The sequence below is a fragment of the Podarcis cretensis genome, assembly GCF_951804945.1.
Source record: "Podarcis cretensis genome assembly, chromosome: Z".
In the NCBI taxonomy this organism is placed as follows: domain Eukaryota; kingdom Metazoa; phylum Chordata; class Lepidosauria; order Squamata; family Lacertidae; genus Podarcis; species Podarcis cretensis.
Window position 1 is genome coordinate 50,025,090 of NC_137184.1, and position 26,356 is coordinate 50,051,445.

General features: G+C 51.6%; 1 protein-coding gene across 2 annotated transcripts in view; it reads right to left on the reverse strand.

The window, feature by feature from the left end:
- SHROOM4 (shroom family member 4) overlaps window positions 1-21,321 on the reverse strand; it is a 39,958-nt gene extending 18,637 nt beyond the window's left edge. Inside the window, exons 1-3 of one of the 2 annotated variants that reach the window (XM_079962623.1) lie at window positions 21,104-21,321; window positions 5,316-5,467; window positions 801-935 (exon numbers count right to left, since the gene is read on the reverse strand). In XM_079962623.1, coding sequence (XP_079818749.1) covers window positions 801-935; window positions 5,316-5,467; window positions 21,104-21,265 — 449 coding nt within the window. In that variant the 5' untranslated portion in view covers window positions 21,266-21,321. Of the gene's footprint in view, window positions 1-800; window positions 936-5,315; window positions 5,468-7,803; window positions 8,013-21,103 lie in introns of those variants that run through there. The other variant, XM_079962624.1, reaches the window with a different exon arrangement.
- Window positions 21,322-26,356: the final 5,035 nt, after the last annotated feature.

A 26,356-nucleotide genomic window follows, 5' to 3' on the forward strand; every position in this document is an offset into this window, starting at 1 on the left:
GGTCTGGGAAGCCAGTCAGCCAGCAGTAACTCCAGAGCCCAACCCATGAGCAGGCGGTGGGTGGGTGTGGAGGTGGCAGCAGGGTAGTGCAACTAGTAAGGAGCAGTCAAACTCACACCCTCCTCCTCCTCCTGCTCTCTGTTCCCAGACAAGGACCAGCCCCCGCCTATTTGAGGATGATGGGAATCAGTTTTCCAGATGTTTCTGAACTACAAGTCATGGAATCATGGAATTGTAGAGTTGGAATGGACTCCTGAGGGTCATCCAATCCACCCCCTGCAAAGCTCAAGCATCCATGACAGGTGACCATAGGGTCCATCGCCCTTGACCACTGGCCATCCTGGCTGAGGCTACCAGGAGTTGGGGGCCAACAACTTTATCCTGAAAACTGCCCTGTGATCTTTGGACAAAGGATAGTGGGTCACATTCCAACCCTTCGATATTATAATTCCATGGTCAGCCCCCTGAGAGAAAGAGCCCCGGGTGCCCCCACCGCCCCCTGCTGCCATGGGGAGAGAGGTGCTGCCAAACCAGACAGATGCCCAAGCCCATCCTGTGGAATGCCCTCCCATCAGACATCAAGGGGATGAGTAATTATATGACTTTTATGAGACATCTGAAGACAGCCCTGTATAGGGAAGCTTTTTAAGATCTAATGTTTTACTATGTTTTTATATATGCTGGAAGCCATCCAGTGTGGCTGAGACAACCCAATCAGATGGGTGGGGTAAAAATAAATTATTATTATTATTATTATTATTATTATTATTATTATTATTATTAGTCAGGCAGCCACTCACCTGGGGTCGCAGCCTGAGTGCCAGGAGAGGTTGAAGGCATCGGCCGGGAAGTGCATGGTGGTGTCAGCCTCAGTCCGGACTTCGGAGAGCTTGGCCAGGTGCCATGAGTGGGGCCTGATGAGAGGCACAACCCTCCTGTGGAGCATATTGAAGGGGGAGGAAATGAGCCAGAGGAAACAGCAGGCACACCTCCCCTCCTCCACCGCAGGAGAAGCTCCTACTGGGAAGCCTCCTTAAGGACCATCAGAAGGCCGGGCAGGCTACACACACACACACACACACACACACACAGCATGAAGAACCAGCTGCATGAATGTAAGATGGCGAACAACTGGCCGGCCAGTAGTACATGTGAAAAGGATCTAGGGGTCTTGGTGGATCACAAGCTGAACATGAGTGAAGCTTAACATGACTGATGCAGCAGCAATGAAAGCTAAGGCTCTTCCAGGCTGCATCTCCAGAAGTTGAGTGTCCAGGTCAAAGGAAGTCCTAGTCTCAATCTATTCTGCCTTGGTCAGACCCCACCTAGAGTCCAGTGTCCAGTTTTGGGCTCCACCACTTAAGAAGGATATGGACAAGCTGGAAGGTGTGCAGAGGACAATGGCCAAGAAGATCAAGGGTCTGGAAACAAAGCCTTATAAGGAGCGGTTGAAGGAGCTGGGTATGTTTAGCCTGGAAATGAGGAGACTGGGAGGAAATATGAGAGGAGATATTGCAAGGGCTTGTTTTCTTCTGCTCTGGAGGACAGGACCCGATCCCATGGATTTAGGAAGACCTTTCTGACAGTAAGAGTTGTTTGGCAGTGGAACAGACTCCCACGAGGCGGGGGGCTCTCCTTCCTTGGAGGTTTTTCAGCAGAGGCTACATGGCCATGTGTCACGGATGCTTGGCTGGAGATTCCTGGGGTCCCTTCTGACTCTACAATTCTAGGATTCTAAGATACTCTTTTCTCTCTCTCTCTCTCTCTTCCCCCCCCCCCATCTTTCCCTCATCTCTTCTCCCCCACACCCAAAGCCATCTCAAGGCACAGCCCCCCCCCCACTGCCAACCCATGCAGCTTTGCAGAATTTATACAAAATGTGCTGTGAGGCGGGTCTGGATGTTGGCCAGAATTAAGCAAGATCTCTTTCTGGCAGGCAGCATGGGGGCGGGGGCGGGGGCGGGGGATGCCATGCAGAGATGGGGAGCTGGGAGCCTTTCTAGCTGCCACCCCCATGTAGCCCCCTGCAGAGCTATAGGTCAGGGATGGAGAGATTCCTATAACTTTGGAAGGGCTGCTTCTCAAGAGTATAATGGGTGTGGGAGGGAGAGGATGGTTCAGAAAGATGCCTAAGTGATGTTTCCTGTCTGTTGGAAGAGCCAATTTAATCAAAGAATTGTAGAGCTGGAAGGGACCCAAGGATCATCTAGTCTAACCCCCTGCAATGCAGGAATCTCAGATAAAGCATCCCGGACAGATGTCCATCCAAGCTCTGCTTATAAACCTCCAAGGAAGGAGAGCCCCCCCCCCCACCTTCCATCCCACTCTCAAACAGCTCTTGCTGTCAGAAAGTTCCTCCTGATGTTTAGTTGGAATCTCCTTTCTTCTAAAGTGATGTAGCTCCTTTAAAAAACCCAAAAGACACAGTGGGAAGGTTGGGGAAGGAAGGAGTCATTCAGAGGGAGGAAGTCTTCCATGCTTTCGCCCTTGTCTTATACAGCTGCAGCACCCCGAGTCCTCCCTTTTCAAACATCCGACCTGGGAAGAGCTGAAGTTTGCAGCACACAAACCCTCAAGATCTCATTTTGGGGACAGGGTGGTGGTGACTCACCCTTCTTCAGCCACCAGAAAATGCCAGGATGGGAGCTTTCCCAAATGGAACATAGGTAGCCCCCATAGGCAGAGCCAGGGCTTGCCCAAGACATTTTGGCACCGGAGGCGAATAGAAAAATTGTATCCCCCGCTCCACACCAGGGAAGATCCGCATCAGGAACAAGGTGGGAGGAAAAAAGATCAGGACCCCCCGTGGATCCTGCCGCCTGAGCCCATGGCCTCAGCTGACTTCATGGGAGGGCCAGCCCCTTCTCCCCCCATCCAGCTCAGCACCACCCAGACTGACCAGCAGCAATGGCTCTCCAGGGTTTCAGGTAGGAGCCTCTCCCAGCGCTACCTGCAGATGCTGTGGGGAGTTGCCAGCTGAGCTGCCTCGCCAGTGGGAGCCTGCAGACCCCAGAGCAAAGCAGCACAGCAGGCCTGGCAGCAAGGGTGTCTTCACCCACCCCAGTTAGGGTAGGAGACAGTGAAGAGAGGATTCGTCCCACCCCTTCTCCTCCAGACAAGGGACTCACCAGGCACGCCAGAAGGAGGTGGCAAATGGGATGGCCCCATGCACCCCAGGCACAGAACACTCACCTGTTCGTGGAGACCTGTGCGAGTGTCCGGCAGGACAAAGGAGCGCCCCAGGACTCCAGCCCACACGCTGCTGGGAGCTGTGGGGAATAAGCAGCTGAGGGGCCGGGACATGCAAGCCATCCCTACTCAAGAGGGAGGGGCTTCTTACTGGGCAGGCGTTTCCTGCCGCCGCCCCCCTCCTGCACTCCCCAAGCCAGACGCCATTCCCATCCCCTTCCAGCCAGGAAGTGGTGAGGAAGTGATGTCCAGGGAGATAAGGGAGCACGTGGAGCAGGCAGTGGTCATGTTGGAGGCCCCAAATGATGCAGAGGAAAAGCAAAAGGGCTTCCTGGCTCTGTGGAGCAATGGGAATCTAGGAAAAAGGTCAGCTTGGGGAAGAAAACATCTGTCCACCCATCAGGCCCTCATGCAGGCAGGCCCAAATCTGAGGCAAGGTGAGGTGGCCGCCTCAGGTGGCAAGATAGCAAGGACAGAAGATGTGGATCTTTCTTCCCTCCTTGTTCCTGAGCTAGCTCTTCACCCACCCCTTATTCCCTGGTGGGGAGGAGGGGATCCTTTTGTCTTAGAGGTGAGGAGCTCTCCTGCCCCCCCCCACTGTGCCCCACAAGATGAGACAGTCCAATCTAGCCTGGCTGCAGGGGGAATCCCAGGACTCCTCTGGCTGAAACAGCTGCAGGCCTCCTTGTCCTGCCTTCGCCTCCACTCACCCCATGCAGGAAGCAGTAGTGACAGAGGGCAGGAAAAGTGAGGTCATCGGCCTCGGGAGGAAGATATACCGCTCTATTCTGCCTTGGTCAGACCACACCGGGAGTCCTGTGTCCAGTTCCAGTGGCCACAATTTGAAAAGGATATTGGCAGACAGCCAAAAAGGTTAATGCTCTTCTAGGCTGCATCAACAGAAGTCGAGTGTCCAGATCATAAGACCACTCTATTTTCCCTTGGTCAGAGCATACCCGGGGTCCTGTGTCCAGTTTTGGCTCACTAATACTGTGTCAAGGTCTGACACCAGCGTTTAAAAAGGATATTGGCAGGTGTGCGGAGGAGGGCCACCAAGATTATGAATTTCTAAAGAGTTGTCACATGGAAGATGGAGTAAGCTTGCTTTCTGCGTTAAATAGGTTTTCACAGAGAAAAACATGCGCCTCTGAAACTAGTTAAGAGAGAGGGAAGATGGGGAAAAGGAAGATCTATGTCAGGAACAATAGGGGAAAGAAAGATCAACATTGGGATTTGCTGTTCCAGTGGATCCTGCCGCCTGAGGCAGTTGCCTCACCTTGCCTCACGGGTGGGCCGGCCCTGGCTGGCCCCATAAAAGAAACCCAAGGGTTTAAATGATTCCTTAAATCATTATGTAAAAATATTACAACTCCTAAAAAAATTGTTGGTGTTTGATGGGGGATGGAGGGAATGAAATCTAGGCTGCTTTGGACCAGTCCTATGGAACTCCAGTTGCAGAAGCAGGTGTGAGAGAGGGGTGTGTGATTTTAAGGGCACATCCACACTTATTTTCATAGTCAAAGAAATGTTTTTACTGGCACAGGTCTGCATTTTCCTAGTTCATGCTGAGCTCTTTTTTCTTTTTCTGACCCTCCACTGTCCCCAAAAAAACCTTTAATGCGGAATTGCAATTTGGATTTTGTGCTGATTGCATTTGCTCTGATTCAGCCACAAACAGTGAGTTTTCAGGGGGAAAGCACTGTAGCAGAAAACCTCCAAGAACTCGGACAGGGAGCTTAGAAACGCTGCACAAAAGTCTGGATGAGCCCTAAGAAACAAGGCGCCCTGTCATCCACCCTGTTGTTTGTCTGTCGCTAGGCTGGCTGCAAATAAGAGGTGCAGGTCCTAATTCCTGCCACTGGAGGGCAGCAGCAAGTTGGTCAAAGGAGCCCCACATCTGACAAGGAAGCACCAAATCGGATAAGGATCCCTGTCAACTAGCCTCTTCGGGTGCGCATTTCTCAAGCCCCTGCAGGTCTTCTAATGGAATCACGGTTAGAAGGGACCCCCAAGGATCATCTAGTCCAACTCCCTGCAAGGCAGGAATCTCTACTCAACTTTAACAAGGGAGGAAGAGGAGAAGGGCAACAGAATGTGAGGCCAGAGGGAGACCATGAAGCTCTCACCTCCGGAGGATCATCTTGAGGGTGCGGTAGGAGCCCTTGATGAGGATGAGGGCCTCCTGCCGAGAACCATACAAGGGCGTCCCGTTGATGTTCACCAGCTCGTCCCCAGGACACATATTCTGCGACAAGGATGCCTTCCCACCATCCTCTACCTGTGAAGAGACACGGCCATAAGCATCAGTGCAGGCAGGCAGGGGCTGATTCAAAGCTGCAAGCCCAACTGGGATACAGACTCCCAGACACTTGTCTCAGGGGCTACCCAGAACGGTTCGCAGTGCAAGAAATAAGTCATAAAACCCTAGACCCCTAGACTTGGAAGGGGTTGTGAGGGAAAGGAATCTCAACACAATCCTCCCTGGCAGATGCCATTCAAGCTCTGCTTAAAAATCTCCAGTTAAGGGGTGTCCACTACCTCCTGAAGGAGTCATTCCACTGTCAAACAGCTCTTGCCATCAGAACATTCTTCCCAATGTTTAGTTGGAATCTCCTTTCTTTTGCTTGAAGCCATTGTTTCAAGTCCTCTCCTCAAGAGCAGGAGAAAACAAGCTTGTTCCATCTTCCATATGACAGCCCTTAAGGTATTTGAAGATGGCTATCATATCTCCTCTCAATCTCCTCTTTCTTTCAGGCTAAACATACCCAACTTCCTTATAAGGCTTGGTTTCCTGACCCTTGATCATTTTGGTTGCACACCTCCTCTGCACACCTTCCAACTTGTCAATATCCTTCTTAAATTGTGTTGCCCAGAATTGGACACACAGTATGCCAGGTGTGGTCTGGCCAAGGCAGAATAGAATGGTACTGCAACTTCCCTTGATCTGGACACCAGAATAACATTAGCTTCTGTTGCTGCTGCATCACACTTTTGACTCACGTTAAGCATTTGGTCCACAAAGACCCCCTAGATCCTTTTCACGTGTACTACTGGCAAGCCTGGTGTCCCCCATCTTATATTTGTACAACTGCTTATTTCTGCCTAATTATTCCCACTTGGGAGCTGATTCAAATGTGCAAGCCTGCCTGGAGTGAGCCAGCAGTAAATGACACTGTGCAAGTTGGAATTAACTCTTTACTAGCAAAAACAAGATCTGCACAGGAATGTCAGGCCTAATGAGCACAGCAACTCATCTCTAACAGGTCTTGCCTCCATGAAGCAGTTGCAGAGACTGAAGGTTCCCGCCTCCCCAAAGCTGCCTAAGTCCCCTCCTTTCCAGGGTTTCCCCCAAGCAATCTGAGACTTTGTCTGTGCCTGTGTGAAGCTGACTTCTCCACCCTCTTCATGCCTTTCCTGGTTCTGGGAGACCAGGCGGAGGGGAGCTTGTCACAGCAGGAGGAGAAAACACTTGTGACTCTTCACCAGTCTGACTCACCTCTTCTTCTTGGCCTCTCTCCTCCCTCCCTCCCTCCCTCCTACTTCAGCTTCTGCACTTGTCTCTGCTACAGACACTCCCTACTCTCTAAGCCCCCTCTTCAGCTTCCAAGGCCTCCTCCTCCCAGGTTTCTCCCTCTGACTGCTCATTTTCATCCCACCATCAATCCCCTGGCTCTGAGTCTCCCTCCCTTGGGGGTTCCCCAGCTGGTTCCCTGCACCATTCCTCTTCGTCCAACCAGTCCATGATAAAGCCTAGCTGGGATCCAGCCTCCTGGGCACTTGCCACAGGGGCTGGTCAGGCAATTCACACACACCAAACTGGGCCAGCTTCCCCAAAGGGCTCACTGTGCGAGGAATAAGTCCTTCCCTTTAGCCCAAGCACTTGTGTGAAGAGCCACACAAACCTCAGAAATGAGGCTGGGGCAAATTCCAGCTGCAAAATTGTTTCACCAAGCAGAGTTAGAAGGGTTATACAGAGAGAGAACGCTCCCCCCAATCTTCTAACACTTGCTTTAAACAGTAATTTGAGGACAGGTTTTGAGGATTCGAAGTAGCAAGGCAACCAGGGCCGGCCCACCCATGAGGCCATGTGACACAACTGCCTTGGGTGGCAAGATCCACAGAGGCAGTGGGTCCCAATGTCGATTTATAGTTCCCCTTTGTTCCTGATGCAGATCTTCGATTACCCCTCTTCCCTGGGGCAGAGGAGAGGGCACCATTTTGGGGTTTGCCTCAAGTGGTAAAATCATTGGGCTGGCCCTGAGAGCAACAACAAGGAACAAGTCACAATCCTTGCAGCTGTCTGCTCAGCCCTTTCTTCAAACAGTGCAGACAGCGGCATCTACACCCACACAGACGGCAGCAGGGCCCCAAACCCTTCCATTTGGGGCAAAGCATTCATACAGTGTTGCCCCTCTTTGCTAAGTTCCCCACAGCCACGGGGTCCTCTTCATTCCTAAAAACAGGCCCCCACCAAGAAGCCCTGCAGCAGTCCCATCTTACAGCCAGGGAGAGCAACACACCCATTGACCCCCACGAGCATCACCCCACCATTTGCACTTCAGCTCACCTGGACTTTGCCCTCTTCCCTCCACTTGCCTCCCTGCTTCCACTCACCCTCAAAGCCCCAGCGAGGGATCAGGATGCTAACGGGTGTGAAAGAGGCGTCCTGGGGAAGGCTGGCCGGCTGCAGAACTAAGAGAGACCCCCATAGCCAGCCTGTCCTCCTGCCATGGTGCGCTCTCTCTCACCTCCTCTGGACCAAAGACCCCCAAGCCAGGCAGCTCTGCCCAGGAGAAGCTCCAGGGCCAAGCGGGGACAGAGGGGCTGGGCTAGGATGCCCTTCCCTGCCAGAGTCACATGAGCCCAAGAGCAACTGCAGGGAGCTCCCCCAGCTGTTTCCCTGGATGAGACAAGGGCCCTTTGTGCTGCTCAAATGCCAGCAGGACGGTCCAGAACCCACAGAGCCCTTGCACAGCGGCCGGCAAAGGGCTCTGTCCACGCCAAGGCCGTGCCTGGCAGCCTGCACCAGGGATAACGGTGGAGGGAGTGGGTGGCAGGCTGCAGGCATGCGTAAGTGGCGAGGGGGGCTGGGATGCCATCACACCCTCCCCCAAACAAAGCACAGAGCCCACTGCGCTTTGTTCTAGCGGTTCAGCTGCCAATGTGCAGGTTTCGGCAGGTGGCCTAGTCCATTGCTGGGATGGAGGCACTTTGAGGAAAGAAGAGCCAAGCTCCTCCACCTGCGGGGAGGAGAGGGGCTGCCCTGTGCTTCCAGGCTGTGGTCTCCCTCCAGCAATAAGGCAAACACGGTGGCTGTTGAAAGCAGCAAATGCCTCAGAATAGCTGGGAATCACAAGTGGGGAGAGGTCTGCTGTGGAGCTCAGGACCTCCTCGTGGCATTCCCAGAAGAGGCACCATGAGAACAGGATGCCGGTTGACAGAAGCGGGCCTTTGAGCCTGATCCAGCTACACAGATGAGCCTTTGGGCCTGATCCTGCTACAGGGCTGCTCCTCTCAAGCCCTGTTCTCTGTAGAGAGGGCCACTACCCAAGGCAAGCGCTTCTCTTTCTCCTTGCACAGTGCAGTGGGCAAGGCATGGGGAAGAAGCCACCGCCCTTTCTCTGCTGGCCTTCTTCTGTGCCTGCTGGGCTCCCTCAGGGATCTGGCAGAAGTGAGAGTCCCAAGGTGAGGTGGCTGCCTCAGATGGCAGGATCCAGAAACAAACACAACCATATGTCAGGAGTGCTCTGATGGTGTTTCCTGCTTGGCAGGGGGTTGGACTCGATGGCCCTTGTGGTCTCTTCCAACTCTATGATTCTATGATTCTATGAAACACAAGATGGAGAGTTTGTTGCAAATTGGTATGTATGTGAGGTCCCTTTCTGAGAACCCCAAACCTCAGGAGCTAGAAATGGCAGGACAGCCCCACCTCAGTTCCTAAGCAAATCAGGAAAGGATGCCAGCACAGGATGTTAATACTTAACCCACCACTGCCTTAAGGGAAGGCAGACCTTGTCCATGAACAGCTCAGAGGATGCAGCAAAAAAGCTAATGCTATTCTAGGCTGCATCAACAGAAGTGACAACCATTTAGATATCTGAATATGGCTCTCATATCTCTCCTCTTCTCCAGCCAAACATCCCAACCGCCCTCCTCATAAGGTTTGGTTGGTCTCCAGACCCTTGAACAGCTGGTCACCTTCCTCTGCACACATTCCAGCTTGTGAATATCTCTCTTAAACTGTGGTGCCCAGAACTGGGCACAGTATTCCAGGTGGGGTCTGACCAAGGCAGAATAGAGTGCTTCCCTTGACCTGGACACTAGACTTCTGTTCAGCCTAGAAGAGCATTTGCCTTTTTAGCTGCTGCATCAAAAGGTAATACTGTTCTTGGTTGCATCAAGTCTTCCTGAAGGAGCTCACAGGAGTTTTCTATTTCTACCGGCCCCCAGGCAAACCAGGAGACTTCAGGTCAGGCCTGGAGGTCTCAGAACCCTAGGCCCCTGGAAGCTGTTCTACCCATCTGAATGCATTCAAATTCAGAAGATCTGGAGGGCATCTCATTCTAGAATCATCTAGAATAAAAGAAACAAACTGCTTTCAGCCAATGTGTGCTGGTCTTCTCAATTTTATTTTTTAAATAGAAACGCCAAATACTTTTAATGGCATACTCAGCTAGACATGTTGACTTTTTTTAGGGTGGGGTCCACCACCTATACTTTTTGCAAGAATTTAGACTGGAACTGATGACTGTTTCTTAACCAGGCAGCTTCTGCTCTGCCTTCCGAGACTGTAAGAGCTTTGTTTGAGAGGAGGAGTGGGAGGGGAAACGGATATGAAATCCCATTTAGCTGCTGGGTTACTGTTCCACATTTTGAAGCAAGCCCCGGTAGCTGGGAAAACCAGCTCTGCAAATAAAGGCCAGAAAAAGTTCCTAGCCTGCAAGGACAGGGCACACTCTCCCTACTCTGTGTCCAGTTGGCTAACAGAAGTCTCACATCTCCAAGAGGAAAGTTTCAGGACATGATGTGAAGAGGCAGGCAAGGCCCTCAAGAGCCATGCAAATAGATCCCCTTCCCAGGCAAACAGCAACAGGAATCCACGCCCTCCCAGAAAAAGCTGGGGCAGCCCATCCATGAGACAAGGTGAAGCCTTGCGTGGCAGATACACCTCCCACCACTGCATTACTGCCAGCCCTGCTGGGGCTTTTCCTGTCCAACTGCGACAGTGCAACTGGCCTCACAGGGATCTGTTTCTCAGTGACTGGGAGCAGAGGTGCAGCAGGGTGTGGAGGGAAACAGGGAGGCATTTCCATCTGCCCTCCCACTGCTGCCAGACTGCTCTCCCCTCCCTCAGGAGCACAATTAGGCACACAACCAGGAGTAACCAGCTGCACAAATATAAAATGACGGGCACTTGGCTTGCCAGCAGTACAGGTGAAAAGGATCTAGCACAAGCCAACAATAAGATGAAGCAGCAAAAAACGAAAGACAAAAAGCTAATGCAATTCTAGGTTGCATTAGCAGAACTCAAGAGAAGTAATAATCCCGCTCTATTCTGCCTTGGTCAGACCACACAGAGGAGGGCGACCAGGATGACCACAGGTCTGGAAACCAAGCCTTATGAGGAACAGTTGAAGGAGCTGGGTATGTTTAGCCTGGATAAGATGAGACTGGGAGGAGATATGATAACCATCCTCAAATATATTAAGGGCTGTCACATGGAGGAGGGAGCAATCATCTTTTCTCCTACTCTGGAGGGGAGGACCCAGTGTTAGAAATTCGTCAGGTACCAAGTGTGTTTTGTGACTGGTGTGGATCCAACTGCAAGCAGGTGGAGAATTCTGGATGCCTGGTTTGTGATTGACTTCTCCACCTGGCTGCTCCCTCCAGCTTTCTTAACCAGGTAAAAGGAAGAGCTTATTTACTGCATTCATATCCCAACTTTTCCTCCAAGGAGTACATGGAGGAGCCAAGCCCATGTCTTCAGGTTACAAGGAAGGAGATTCCACCTTTCTACATCAAGAAGAACTTTCTGAGAGTAAGAGCACTGTGACAGTGGAAAATATTCACTCAGAAGGTTGTGGACTGTCCTTCCTTGGAGGTTTTTAAGCAGAGGTTGGATGGCCATCTGTCATGGATGCTTTAGCTGAGATTCCTGCCTTACAGGGGGTGGGAATCAATGAGCCTTGGCGTCCCTTCCAGCTCTAAGATTCTATTATTCTATGACCAGCACATTCTCCACGAAGGCCACTGGAACCGAAAAAGAAAACACAGCGCTCTCCGGATGCTGTACCTTCCTTTATTTGGGGAATAAAGTACATATGGGGAAGACAGATAGGCAGTGTGTCCTTGACACTGCACCTCCTGCATGCCTGTGCTCTTTCCTCAGCTCCCAGCTGGAGCTCCTCAAGAGCCCAGAAGCAGCTGCAATGGAGGAGGAGGAGGAGGAGGAGGAGGAGGAGAGGAACAGCCAGCCTGGACTGCAGAAGGCTTGGGATGTGGCAGCGGCGGCTCTTTTAAGCTCTGGCCAAGCCTGCCTTAGCCAGGCGGATCATTCCCAGCTGTGTCCCAGAGGCCCTGGAAGCTCTCCCACAATGGCTGGTTTCTGAGCTGCAACATAAACTACGGAACTCACTTCTGTAGGCGGCTTCACAAAAGGACTTGGCAAATTAATGGAGGGCTATCGGCAGCTACTAGCCATGATGGCAATGCCTCTGAGTAAGAGCTGCTGGGAATTGCAGGTGGGCAGAGTGCTGTTGCCATCTGGTCTTTCTTGCTCGCTTCCCATTGGGGCACCTAGGTGGCCTCTGTGAGAACAGGATGCCAGACTAGATGGGGCCCTTGGGCCTGATCCTGCAGCAAGGCTCTTCTTCTTCTTCTTCCATTCCTATGCAGCTGTGGAAGGCTCACTCAAAGTTCAGGGAGCGCCTACACCCCAGAAGTGGGCGCCCCAGTACTTCCTATACTGGGCGGCCCTCAGCAAATGAGAGCCAGAGTGTTATAGCAGTTAGAGTGCTGAACTAAGACCTAAGAGTCCAGGGTTTCTAGTTCCTGCTCATCCATGAAGCTCACCAGGTGGTCTCGGACCTACTTTTGTCTTCTCTCAGCCTTGCCTACCTCACAGGGTAGTTGTGAGGATAAAACGGGAAAGAGGAGAACCATGGACACAACCTGGAGCTTTTTGTAGGAAAGAAGGTGGGACAGAAACATAATAAAAATTTAAAAGTGAGCCAAAGTGCATATATGCTCCCTGGAGGTGGAACGTTTGTGTCACACACACACACCCCTTTGTGCCATTCTCCAGCCTGGCATACAACAAACATTGCCACTGTGTCTGGCACAGCTCCAGCCAAACCCAACTTCTGGCCAAAGAAAAGCCAACACCTTTCATCCTCCTCCGCAGAAACAGGCAGGTCCTTCAAAAGTCTCATGGGCAGCCTTGGGGTGGCCTTGGGGCCTGCTCTGCTCCACCGCCAATCAGAAAGAGAGAATGTGGTCCTTTGCATGGCAATTAAGGCTTCTCTCCATGGCAACAACCAAAGTGTCCCATTGCGCCAGAACATCACAAGACACTCAACATGCACAGGGACAGTGCAAGGCCCTGTGGCTAAAAGGGCTCATCCAGACTTCATTTTATGCCATACTTCTTGGCACAGGTCTGGGCTTTAGAATTGCCTATCCAAGCAGGCGAGAACCCACTTCACAACTGAATTGGAGAAAGCGGCAATCTGCAGAAAACCCATTTGTCCAGATTCAGTGTGAAAGAATGAGTTCTTGGAGGGAAAGTGCATGGACATAAGAAAAACCGCTTGGAACTCAGACACAGCACTTCAAAGCATGGGCCTGTGTCTACAAAGCATGGGGTGGTAAAAACAGGATCATAGAATCATAGAACTGTTGAGTTGGAAGAGGGGCCCAACCCCCTGCAGTGCAGGAATCTCAGCTAAAGCATCCCCGACGGAGGGCCATCCAACCTCTGCTTAAAAACCTCCAAGGAAGGACAGTCCACAATCTCCCAAGGAAGCCCATTCTACTGTAGGGGATAGGATGGGACACTGGTAGTGCTGTGGTCTAAACTACCAAGCCTCTTGGGCTTGCCGATCGGAAGGTTGGCAGTTTGAATCCACTTAACAAAGGTGTGCCCCAGTTGCTCTGTCCCAGCTCCTGCCAGCCTAACACTTTGCAAGTCTACCAGTCTACCAGTGCAAGTAGATAAATAGATACTGCTGTGGCAGGAAGGTAAATGGCATTTCCATGCACTCTGGCTTCCATCACAGTGTCCCATTGCGCCAGAAGCGGTTTGGTCATGCTGGCCACATGACCCGGAAAACTGTCTGTGGACAAAGGCTGGCTCCCTCAGCCTGAAATGCGAAATGAGCATTGCACCCCAGAGTCAAGTTTGACTATGTCTACTGTCCAGGGATCCTTTACCTCTTACCTTTACCTATCTCCAGTGCCAACAGAGAAGGGGATTATTAATCAAAGAAGAACCTTCGGACAAAAGAGGGCTCCACTTCTACCAAAAGCCACAGAATACAGGCCAGGCAATAGAAAGCACAGTGCATAGTTAAATTGTGGGTTTCACTCCCAAAACAAGTAGGGATGTCCACCAACTTCACTCAGGATGCGCCTAGCAGTGGCTGCCAGCTAACCACAATGGCTCTGCTGTACACCCATTGCCAGTTTCTGTGATTTGCAAGTGTGGAGAGTTGCTGTTGCGCTCAGACCCTGGTTGGCGGCCTCCCAGGAGAAGTATTTGGCTGGCTACTGAGAGAACAGGATGTTGGGCTAGACAGGCCCACGTTGACCTGATCCATCACAGCTCTTCCTGCATTCTTATCCATGGAGGAGTGATGGATTGCAATGAGATAACGATGAGTTAGCCAGCAGCAAGTCACGTTCAAAGCCAGGCAGGAGAGACAGAGAGAGACAGAGCAACCCTCAGCAACAGTGGGAGAAAACGGCATCTGTTGACATCTCTGCCCAAAGCCAGACAAGCATCCAAGGCAGGGGGAGAAGGCAGCTCCTTTACCCATCAGGCAGCTATGCAGAGGGGAAAGGGCGTGAGACACAGTGGGCTCTCGGCCAACAGATCCCTACTGGCAGACATAGATGGCTGCACCCTGTGTCCAGGACCTCCCATCCCTCAAATCTTAAATAAATTCCCCAGACATGAACACATTTAATTTACATCATTCAACACTGGTTTCAAAGTGTTGCAGACATCAAGGGAGGCATGTCCTGGACCCCAGGGCTAGCCCCAGAGATTTTGGCACCTGAAGCAGACTCCAAAATAGCACCCCTCCCTACCAGGCAAGAAGGGGTAAGGGAAGATTTACATCAGGAACAAGGGAGAAAGATTGACATCTTCTACCATGGTGGATCCTGCTGCCTAAGGCAGTTGCCTCACCTTGCCTCATGGGTGAGTCGGCTCTGTCTGGGCCTTTTCAGGTCACGGTGGGGAGGAAGGCCATAACCCGACCAGGGTGCTGCTAATAAGCCTCTTCCAGGAAGGCGGAAGGCATCCACAAGCCTTAAGAACATAAGAAGAGCCTGCTGGATCAGGCCCAAGGGAACCCATCCAGTCCAGCCTCCTGTTCTCACAGCGGCCAGCCAGATGCCCCAGTGGGAAACCTGCCAGCAGGACCTGAGCATGAGATCAACTCTCCCCTCTGCAGCCTCTAGCAACTGGCATTTGGAAGCACCGCTGCCTCTGACCATTGGTCGCCATTGTACAGCTTCTGCTGCCGCATTCCTGCTATTCCACACTTTGCTGCAAACCCAGAATGTGACAACAAATGTCCCCCCTCAGGAAACAGCTGCTGGCTTGCAGCTGGATGAAGCCCACAGACACCATGCTGTGGGAGGAAAGGCTGCCTCCGCCTCCTCCCCACATTCTGGACCATGCCCCTTCTTGGCAGCTGCTGCCTTTCACTCCAGAGAGTGCCCTTGGAGGCAGCGGCACAGACCGACCCTCTTTCACAGCCTCCCCATCCAGGGGCCTTCCAGGTGTTTGGACTACAACTCCCACCAGCCCCAGCCATCGCTGGCATGTGCTGATGAGCTGCGGTCCTAGGTTGGGGAAGGCTGGTCTACTCTAGGATATTGTAGGGAAGTGACAAATCAAGGTGGATACTCAGCTCCATCTATGCTTCACGCCTCTCCCTCTGCATGCTTACCTTTTGCCTCACGCACTACATGCACAAATCCACACTTTCCCAGTCAACGTTTGAGCACTTTTCTTTCCTTTCACCACAGTGATTTCCCAACAAAAACTAGCTCCTTACTGATGAATCGGAGCAAAGAGCAATCTGCTGGAAGCTTGAATTGCTGTTTGCTGCAATTCAGCCTTAAAGAGTGGGGTTTCAGTGGGGAAAGTGATAAAAAATAAGTGCCTGGACACAGTTTTTTAAAGCATGAACCTGTTCCTAGAAACACAGCAAAATAGGAAGTCTGGATGAGCCCTTTGCAACATATCCTTGAGGCTGGAGATGGGAGGGAAGAGCAGCACAACTCCCTGCAGGGCTAGTGTTAAATGCAAAGGACTTCAGAGGATGCACAGAGCAGGTCTTTGGGTCACAGCTGGCCAAAGATGAGAAGAGGAGGAGAAACCAGCATTTGCTAGGCAGGATAGCCAGAGTCTGGGGCTATGTCTGGATGTTTGGCTGGCCTGGGGCAGACCCCAAAATGGTGTCCCCCTCCCCACCAGGGAAGAACCAATGAGGGAAGATCAGCATCAGGAAAAGGGAGGGGGGAAGAAAGATTGACCACAGGGTCCTATGGATCCTGCCACCTGAGGCAGTCACCTAACCTTGTTGCTACAATGCCCAGAAGAGAGCAGGGAGAGAAAAAGGCAGATCCAATGCTCAGAGCATGCAGAGAGAAGGGTGTGTGCTGGCAGTTCACTATGGCACAAAGAAGCCCTTGTTCCTGTGCTTGGACTGTGGGCGACTTTGCCAGGGAGCCAAAAAAGAAGGTGCTTCCCCAGCCTTGGCATCCTGGCCTGACCTGTTTTCTTCTGCTCCAGAAGGGAAGACCTGAACCAATGGATTCAAGTTACAAGACAGGAGATTCCTACTGAACATCAGGAAGAACTTTCCAATGCTAAGAGCTGTTTGACAGTGGAACAACTACCTCAGAAAGTGGTGGGCTCTCCTTCCTTGGAGGTTTCTAAGCAGAGGTTGGGTGGCCATCTGTCATCATGGATGCTTCAGTTAGGATTCCCACATTGCAGGGAGTTTGAGTAGATGACAATCCTATGATTCTTTGACCCATCAGCTCAGGGACAGGCTCACTTTGCACCAAGGAAATAAATCGGGCAACCTGCCCCCAAAGAAAAAATAATAATCCTGGGTCTCTTGGCCCACCGGCCCATCCTCACACAGCATTTCCCAGATGCACACAGAATGCAGTTAAACTATTTACATTTGCACCAGCTTTGTGGCAAATGAAACCCTCTTCAGGAAAATGCACAACATTTGGAATGCATCAGAGGGGGTGGGGCGCTGGGAGGGAAAGGGAACATGCGTCACCTCCAGAAGACCTGAGTCTTTGCCAGATGTGAGCCATGCCTTTTTCCAAATGCACCACAGCAGCCCTTGAGATAAGGACCTTTGCTACCACCATTTAAACAGGAAGGAAGGAACTGGGGGCTCATCCACAGCCCTGGGGGAAACTGCTCTCAAGCGCTCAGTCAGAGCAAATGACAATTTGGGTTTTCACTGGATTGATGTATGGTCCAAGCTGGTCCTAAAGAGTGGCTTTTCCCAGAGAAATGAGAGGAGTGACAAAAACACCACAAGACAAGCCAGAAGTGCGGACGATCCCAGAGATATTTAGGAAATCCAGCTTTGATGCCTGGTGTTTGGTAACACCTTGGCTCAGCAACCTTACATGAGTCCTGCGTGCAAGACCTCCCAAAAGAAGCATCCAGCTGGCCACTGTGAGAACAGGATGCTGGGCTGCATGACCTCCCCTTGGCCTGATCTTGGAGCCTATCTCAACTTATGTTCTTAAGGGTCTGCTTTCATGCTCCATGGGAGAAAGAAGCTGACCTTTGAGCAAACAACTGAGGTGCCAGTGGGGTGCTACCCAAGAGTCAGAATCACAGAATTGTAGAATTACAGTCATACCTAGGGTTTAATATGCTTCAGGTTGAGCGCTTTCGGGTTGTGCTCCGCGGCGACCCAGAAGTAACGGAACATGTTACTTCCAGGTTTCGCTGCTCGCGCATACGCAGATGGTCAAAATGACGTCACGCGCATGCACAGAAGCGGCAAATCGCAACCCGCGCACGCGCACACATGTAGGCACAGGTTACATTCACTTCAGGATGCGAACGGGGATCCGGAATGGATCCCGTTCGTATCCAGAGGTACCACTGTATAGGATTCAAAGGTACCCCAAGAGTCATCTGGTCAGTGGCGTAGGAAGGGGGGTGGGACGACCTGGGTGTCATCACTGGGCGGGGTGACAAAATGGCAAAAATATGTGTTTTTAAGATAAAATTTTAAAAGTGGGCTCATGACACTTTTTGAAAAAAATAACTCCCACCCCCACTGCACCCCCCTTCCTACGCCACTGGTAGCTAGGTGAGGTGGGGGCACTGGGTGCCCCACCATGGGATCTGCAGAGTGCCTGAGCCACGCGTCTCTCCGGAGGGGGAGGCGGCGGGCAGACTGCCTGCAAGCTCTGCACCACTTTTTTGAGCAGCACAGGGGTTGCGTCTGCCCACCACCTCAGCCATCCCACAGCTGAGGGGGAGGCTGCGGAGAGGCTCCAAGCAGCATGCCCTGCCTTCGCTTGCCCCATCCCCATGGGCAGCGCACTCCGCCCCCGGCTGCAGGATGCATGTGCCGCATCGGGCACCCCGAGCGGCTAGCTACACCACTGCATCTAGTCCAACCCATCCAGCCTCTGCTTAAACACCTCCAAGGATGGAGAGTCCCCCACCTTCCAAGAGAGTCTCTTCCCCTGTCAAAGAGCTCTTACTGTCAGAAAGTTCTTCCTGGTGTTTTCTCAGAATCCCCTTTCTTGTAACTTGAAGCCAGTGGTTCGGGTTCTTCCCTCCAGAGTAGGAGAAAACAAGCTTGCCCCATCTTTCAAAGCACAACCCTTGAGATATTGGAAGATGGCTATCATATCTCCTTTCAGTTTCCTCTTTTACAGGCTAAACATCCCCACCTCCTTCAACCATTCCTCATATGGCTTTGTTTCTAGACACTTGGTCATCTTGCTTGCCTTCCTCTGCACACGTTCCACCTTGGACATCCTTCTTAAATTGTGGTGTCCAGAATTGGACACAGTATTCCCAGTGTGGTCTGACCAAGGCAGAATAGAGTGGGACTATTACTTCCCCGACGCAGGTGACGCTGTGGGTTAAAGCCTCAGCACCTAGGACTTGCCGATCGAAAGGTCGGCGGTTCGAATCCCTGCGGCGGGGTGCGCTCCCGCTGCTCGGTCCCAGCGCCTGCCAACCTAGCAGTTCGAAAGCACCTCCGGGTGCAAGTAGATAAATAGGGACCGCTTACCAGCGGGAAGGTAAACGGCGTTTCCGTGTGCGGCTCTGGCTCGCCAGAGCAGCGATGTCACGCTGGCCACGTGACCCGGAAGTGTCTCCGGACAGCGCTGGCCCCTGGCCTCTTAAGTGAGATGGGCGCACAACCCCAGAGTCTGTCAAGACTGGCCCGTACGGGCAGGGGTACCTTTACCTTTTTATTACTTCCCTTGATCTGGACACTATACTCCTGTTGATGCAGCCTAAAATAGTATTAGCTTTGCTTGCTGCTGCATCACCCTGCTGACTCATGTTAAACTAGTGACCTAATAAGATCCCTCAGTCCTTTCACATGTACTGCTGGCACCCCCTCAATTCCTTCATCCCAGTCACTTATAAAGATGTTGAATATCAACAGGCCCAGGACAGAACACTGTGGCACCCCACTTGTCCCTATCATCCAGAAGCATCAACCCAGCCTCACGCAGAACCACTTTGCGTTAAGCCACTGCATGCTACTCTCCACAGCTGAATCCTGTCGCTGGAACACACAGGGATTGGAAGCAGGCACCACATCCCAAATGGGTACTGAGGGCAGGACCAAGGCAGACTACCCCCCAACCCCAGGAGCACTTCTTCACATCCAGCTCTACCCCCTGGCTTCTTTCCTTGGGGACCAATCCAGCCACGGGGCATGCAGGGCATTCCACTTGGAAAAGCAGCATCTTGCTAAACTCTGGGAGACCAAAGCCACCAGAACTGGCAGTGGTGGAGGGACAAGGGCAGTTAATCATTCACGGCCAAAGGGCCGTTCCTGCTCACTGCCCAGTCCCAAGGGAGCGCAGTTAGAGACTCAGCCTGGCACAGGGCCAGTCACCCCAGGCCCTCTCGCCTGACAGACAGAGAGCAACTCCTGGAGACAGAAATGATGCTTCACGGCCTGCCCCTAGGCAGGAGGAAGGAGTTTCCAGCCCAAGGACTTGCTCCACCAAAGGCTCATCCTTTTGTGCCACGTTTCTATGCACAGGTATGCCCTTCTTCTTCTTCTTCCCTGTGCTTTCCCTGCAAAAGTCCACTCTTTACTGCTTAATTGAAGCAAAAGGCTGAATTTCTGTTTGCTCCAATTCTGTTTGTTCCAGTAAAGAGCAGATTAGTCGGGACAAAAAAACAAAACAAAATAGCACTTGGACATGGCGCTTTAAAGCGCGGATCTGTGCTCAGAAATGCCAAGCAAAAGCTAAGTGTGAGTGAGCCCTAAGACACGCAAGCATCACCAAACAGGGCGCCACAAAGGAAATGGATGGGGTGGGGGCCCTGTTATGTCTGATGCGCCTCCTGCAGCTGCCTACCCAGACTAGGGCCCAAACTAACAAAATGAATTTCAATGGAGACAAATTTAAAGTTCTGCACTTAGGCAGATGAACAGACAGAAAATGGGGGGGGGGGGCTGAGTTACCAGTAGTATGTGTGAAAAGTATCAAGGAGTCTTAGTAGCTTAACATGAGTCAACAGTGTGAGTCAACAGTGTGAGTCAACAGCAGCAAAAAATGCCAATGCTATTCTATACTGCATCAACAGAAGTCTAGTATCCAGATAAGGGGAAGCAACTGTCCTGTTCTGTTCTGCCTTGGTCCACACCTGGAGTCCTGCATCCAGATCTCAGCACCACAATTTAAGAGGGATATTGACTGGAAAGTGTGCAGAAGAGGGTGGCCAAGATGATAAATGGTCTAGAAACCAAGCATAATGGTGAACAGTTGAAGGAGCTGAGTATGTTTGGCCTGGACAAGAGGAGACTGAAACAAGGCATGACAGCCATTCAAAAATCTCAAGGGCTGCCACATGGAAGAGGGTAGGACTCAACGCATGGCTTCAAGTTACAAGAAATGAGATTCTGACTAAACATTGGGAAGAACTTTCTGAGGGTAAGAGCTCTGTGACATTGGACTGGCCTCCCTCAGAAAGTGGTGCAGCCTCTTTCGTGGGAGGCTTTTAAGCAGAGGTTGGATGGCCCTCTTCCATAGATGGTTGAGTTGAGATTCTTGCCTTGTAGAGGGTTGGGCTAGATTACCCTCAGGACCCTTCTACCATTCTGTTATTCTTTGATATCTGTATCTAAAAAGCCTACAAGCTGGAACTTATTTTTTTACGTATAAACTTCGTCCAAAGTTGTTCGTTGAGCTTATTGCTTCTGCAGTAGCGAAAGGTTTGGAGCTTTCTCTGCTTTTAGGTGGCGACTTGTACCGCGAGCAAGATCCACACACTTCCGCTGCGTGGACGTTCTATCAGATTCCCTACAAAAAGCGGGCGTCGCCGGACGGGCAGGGAGAAAAGGCGGAGAACAGGGGCGCCCGGAAGCCGCGCCTCGCCCGGACGGCGACCCCAGAGCGGGGAAGGAGGAGCGCGGAAGGGGCTCACCTTGGAGACGATGAGGGGCTTGCCGTGCTCCAGCCCGCCCTCGAGGGAGAAGCCCCAGGGCGCGCCGCCGGCCAGATGCACGGGCACATGCTGGTAGGAGACCAGCGGCAGTGGCTGTTGTTCGGGCTCCTGGCGCTGCGCGTCCCCCGACGGCCGCGCCATGGCACCATCCCGTAAGGCGCCCAGGCGGACGCAGCCGGGCGTCCTCGGCCGACGTGTCTGGCGGGGCGGGGGCGGGGGCGGGCACTCAGGGTGGGCAGGCCCTGCGCGCTGTGGCGCGCGCTCCAGCGCAGGCAGCCTATCTCTCCTTGCGGTCGACCTCTCCTCCGATGGCTGCAGCGGCTTCCCGCGCACCACCTTAACATGCCTGCTCAGTAAGCATGGGACGGGATGTCGGGATGTCTCGCCGAAAGCCGAGTTGGCGAAAAGTAGTTCAAAAACATATCCTCTGAATCATTCTTCCTTGGTCAGACCCCACCTGGAGTCCTTTGTCCTGTTCTAGGAACCACAATTTAAGAAGGATGTTGATAAAATGGATTATGGGTAGGGTAGAGCGACCAAGGCAGACCCTCCATGTGTCCCTATTTTCCAGAGACGTCCCTGATTTAGAGAAGCCATCCCAGTTTCTGATTTGATCCTGGAATGTCCCACTTTTCTTTAGGATGTCTCCGTTTTCATTGGAGTAATGTTGGGAGGCATGGAGTTATCCCACCCCCAAGCCATCTGGAGGCAGTCCTGTATTGGGAAGTCTTTTTTTAATGTTTACTGTTTTGTTCTGCCAGAGTGGCAGGGGCAACCAGTAAGATGTGTGGGGTATAAAGAGTAAAATTACCATTATGGAATGGGTCGTCCCTTTTTCATCGAAGAAATGATGGAGGGTATGCAAAGGTGATTAAGGGCCTAGAGACCAAGTCTTACGTGGAAGGGTTGAAAGAGTTAGGTATGTTCATCCTGAAAAAGAGGAGACTGAGAGGAGATATGAGAACCATCTCCAAATACCTTAAGGGCTGTCCCATGGAAGTTGGAGCGAGCTTGTTTTCTCCTGCTCTGGAAGGCAGAACTCGAACCCATGGCTTCCAGCTACAAGAAAGGAGATTCCAACTATGCATTCAGAAAAACTTTCTGACAGTAAGGGCTGTTTGGCAGTGGGACAGTCTCCCACGAGAGGTGGTGGGCTCTCCTTCCTTGGAGGTTTTTAAGCAGAGGTTGCATGGCCATGTGTCATGGATGCCTTAGCTGAGATTCCTGCGTTGCAGAGGGTTGGACTAGATGACCCTTGAGGTCCCTTCCAACTCTACCATTCTATGAGTCTGTGATTCCCCCTCATCTGGATGTTCCAGATGCTCCACGCAGGCCCACAGCCCATGGCTGGCGCAGTAAGCACTTTGGGGCACTGCTACACTACACAAAGGTCCCCACTGTGGAAGGACGTGGGGATCCAGAACTGGCCTCCACAGTCACTTACGGACTCACGGTTAAAACCGTCTTCATGGAAGACCATCTTCCTCAGCTAAGAGAAGTCGCCAAAGAAGAAGACACTACACCACTTAGACCGCCGTGTGGCTGGCAAGGGGGACGATCTCCAGCTGAACCAGCCAGTGAGCAAAACCCTCTGCTGGGTCCGCCCCTTCACTAAACAGGCATCTCAAAGTGTGATGGGAACTTTAGCAGTTAAGGCCAGTGCTCTGATTGGGGTCCACAAACCAACTGAGAGCCAGGGCAGTGGGCAAAGGAGTGGGGTAATGCCAGTCTCAGCTGGCAGAAGTTTGCGCCAAAGCCAAAAAGGCACCCAACACTACTTCCCTGGATCCAGCTGATTCCTGGATTACAGTAGATGACCCTCAGGTTCCCTTCCAACTTGACAATTCTATGTTTCGGTAAGTCTGATGACTGGATTTCAGATGTCAAGCCTTCTCTCCACACTTGAATGGGATATATGGTTCAGAGAGGAACACACCATTCTCCCACTCCTCCCTTTCTAGGGAAATCTGAGACATCCCCAACCCACAGCAATTTTAAGAGGAACAGCCATTTTAGATCTGGTCCTAACCAATGTTGATGACCTGGTTAGTGGGGTAGAAGTGGAAGGATCATTAGGCGCGAGTGATCATGCTCTTGACTTTAAGAAAGCCGACTTCATAAAACTTAGGGAAGTGCTGGGTGAGATCCCATGGACAGTAATACTAAAATGAAAGGGAGTTCATGATGGCTGGGAGTTTGTTAAGAGGGAGATAGTAAAAGCACAACTTCAGGCAATACCAATGAGACGGAAACATGGAAGGTGCCTAAAGAAGCCAGGGTGGCTATTTAAAGAACTTTTAACTGAGTTAAGATTAAAAAAGGGGACACAGAAAGGGCTGAACTCCTCAATGCCTTCTTTGCCTCAGTCTTCTCCGATAAAGAAAACAATGCCCGACCTGAAGAATTTGGAGCAAATGATTCAGCAGAGGAAACACAGCCCAGAATAACTAAGGAGATAGTACAAGAATACTTGGCTAGTTTAGATGTATTCAAGTCTCCAGGGCCAGATGAACTGCATCCAAGAGTATTAAAAGAACTGGCAGATGTGATCTCAGAGCCACTGGCAGTCATCTTTGAGAATTCCTGGAGAACAGGCGAAGTCCCGGCAGACTGGAGGAGGGCAAATGTTGTCCCTATTTTCAAAAAGGGGAAAAGAGAGGACCCAAATAATTACCGCCCAGTCAGTCTGACATCAATACCAGGGAAGATTCTGGAGCAGATCATTAAGCAAACAGTCTGTGAGCACCTAGAAAGGAATACTGTGATCACCAATAGTCAGCATGGATTTCTGAAAAATAAGTCATGTCAGACTAACCTGATCTCATTTTTTGACAGAATTACAAGCCTGGTAGATGAAGGGAATGCAGTGGATGTAGCCTACCTTGATTTCAGCAAGGCATTTGACAAGGTGCCCCATGATATTCTTGTAAAGAAGCTGGTAAAATGTGGTCTTGACTATGCTACCACTCAGTGGATTTGTAACTGGCTGACTGACCGAACCCAAAGGGTGCTCATCAATGGTTCCTCTTCATCCTGGAGAAGAGTGACTAGTGGGGTGCCACAGGGTTCTGTCTTGGGCCTGGTCTTATTCAACATCTTTATCAACGACTTGGATGATGGACTCAAGGGCATCCTGATCAAATTTGCAGATGACACCAAACTGGGAGGGGTGGCTAACACCCCAGAGGACAGGATCACACTTCAAAACGACCTTGACAGATTAGAGAACTGGGCCAAAACAAACAAGATGAATTTTAGCAGGGAGAAATGTAAAGTATTGCACTTGGGCAAAAAAAATGAGAGGCACAAATACAAGATGGGTGACACCTGGCTTGAGAGCAGTACATGTGAAAAGGATCTAGGAGTCTTGGTTGACCACAAACTTGACATGAGCCAACAGTGTGACGCGGCAGCTGAAAAAGCCAATGCAATTCTGGGCTGCATCAATAGGAGTATAGCATCTAGATCAAGGGAAGTAATAGTGCCACTGTATTCTGCTCTGGTCAGACCTCACCTGGAGTACTGTGTCCAGTTCTGGGCACCACAGTTCAAGAAGGACACTGGCAAACTGGAACGTGTCCAGAGGAGGGCAACCAAAATGGTCAAAGGCCTGGAAACGATGCCTTATGAGGAACGGCTAAGGGAGCTGGGCATGTTTAGCCTGGAGAAGAGGAGGTTAAGGGGTGATATGATAGCCATGTTCAAATCTATAAAAGGATGTCACATAGAGGAGGGAGAAAGGTTGTTTTCTGCTGCTCCAGAGAAGCGGACACGGAGCAATGGATCCAAACTACAAGAAAGAAGATTCCACCTAAACATTAGGAAGAACTTCCTGACAGTAAGAGCTGTTCGACAGTGGAATTTGCTGCCAAGGAATGTGGTGGAGTCTCCTTCTTTGGAGGTCTTTAAGCAGAGGCTTGACAACCATATGTCAGGAGTGCTCTGATGGTGTTTCCTGCTTGGCAGGGGGTTGGACTCGATGGCCCTTGTGGTCTCTTCCAACTCTATGATTCTATGATTCTAAGTTTATGATTTCAGCTTCACTCAAATGGTATCCACCTTCCCTGTCAGGAAGAAGGGGAAGTTCTGCATCAGAAACAAGCAAGGGCGGAAGTGGCGGGGGGGGGGTAGGTAGATCTGAATTGGGATCTGCTGCCCCAGTGGATTCTGCCACCTGAGGCACACTTTGTCTACCTGGCTCCATTTGCCCCTAGACCTCCCTCCCTCCTCTGTTGCCCTCTTCTGCCCACCCCACCTGGACTTCCCTCATTTTAAGATTTCCCGCCAGGTAGACTGAAGAATTGTCAGATAATTGCAATGTACAATACACTAAAAGCATTGTGCTGTTCCTTTTAAAAACCCATGGCTTCCCAGCAACCATGGGAATTGTAGCATGCACAGGGCACTGAGCTACAGTTGAGCTACAGTTCCCCAGAGCAGGTATAGCTGTGGATTCCTCTTTCCTCTGAGAGTTGTAGCTATGTGAGGGGAACAGGGCCTGCTGCTAACAGCGCCCCACCTCCTGTGCAAACTACGGTTCCTGGGATTCTATGGGATGGGTTTGCAAGGAGCCCAGGGCTCACGCTCATTTTAGTGTTTTGCTTTCCATTTTTAATTACGCCCGCTAGCATCATTGCTCTGTTTGATATATGGAGCTATACATGGGCGTAAGGGGGGGCAGGGGGCAGCTGCCCCCCCTAAAGTACTAACTGATCAATCACGACGGTTCTGCCCCCCCCCCCAAGTCTCCCCCTCCACAAAGTCCTGCCCCCTAACAAAAATCCTGGCTACGCCCACGGTACTCTCCATTATAAAATGCATTTTTTTCAGGAAAAGGGACCATGAAGGCTCCGCTGCATGAGCCTCGCCCTCCCTTTGCAACACCCTCGGAGAACTACATCTCCCGTCATGCCGCGCGTTAGGAAGTCACTTTGGAAACGTGCCCGGCCTGCAACAGGCTCCTAGAAGGCCGGTTCCTGGTATTCCCAGGGCCGAGAAGGCGCCGCATGCTTGGCGCGACGTGGCGCCCTTGCAAAGTGCCCGAGTGGGTGCGTGGCGGGGAGGGGTCGGGGGGGACAGGTGAGGCAGCCCGCTAAGGCGCTAGTCCTCAGCGGCCTCGCAGCGCCTCCTAGGGCAAGAGGCAAGCCGTTCGGCACAGCTGTCAACTTTCCCTTTTTTGCGGGAAATTCCCTTATTCCAGCGCCGCTTCCCGCTGCTATCCCGGATATCCCG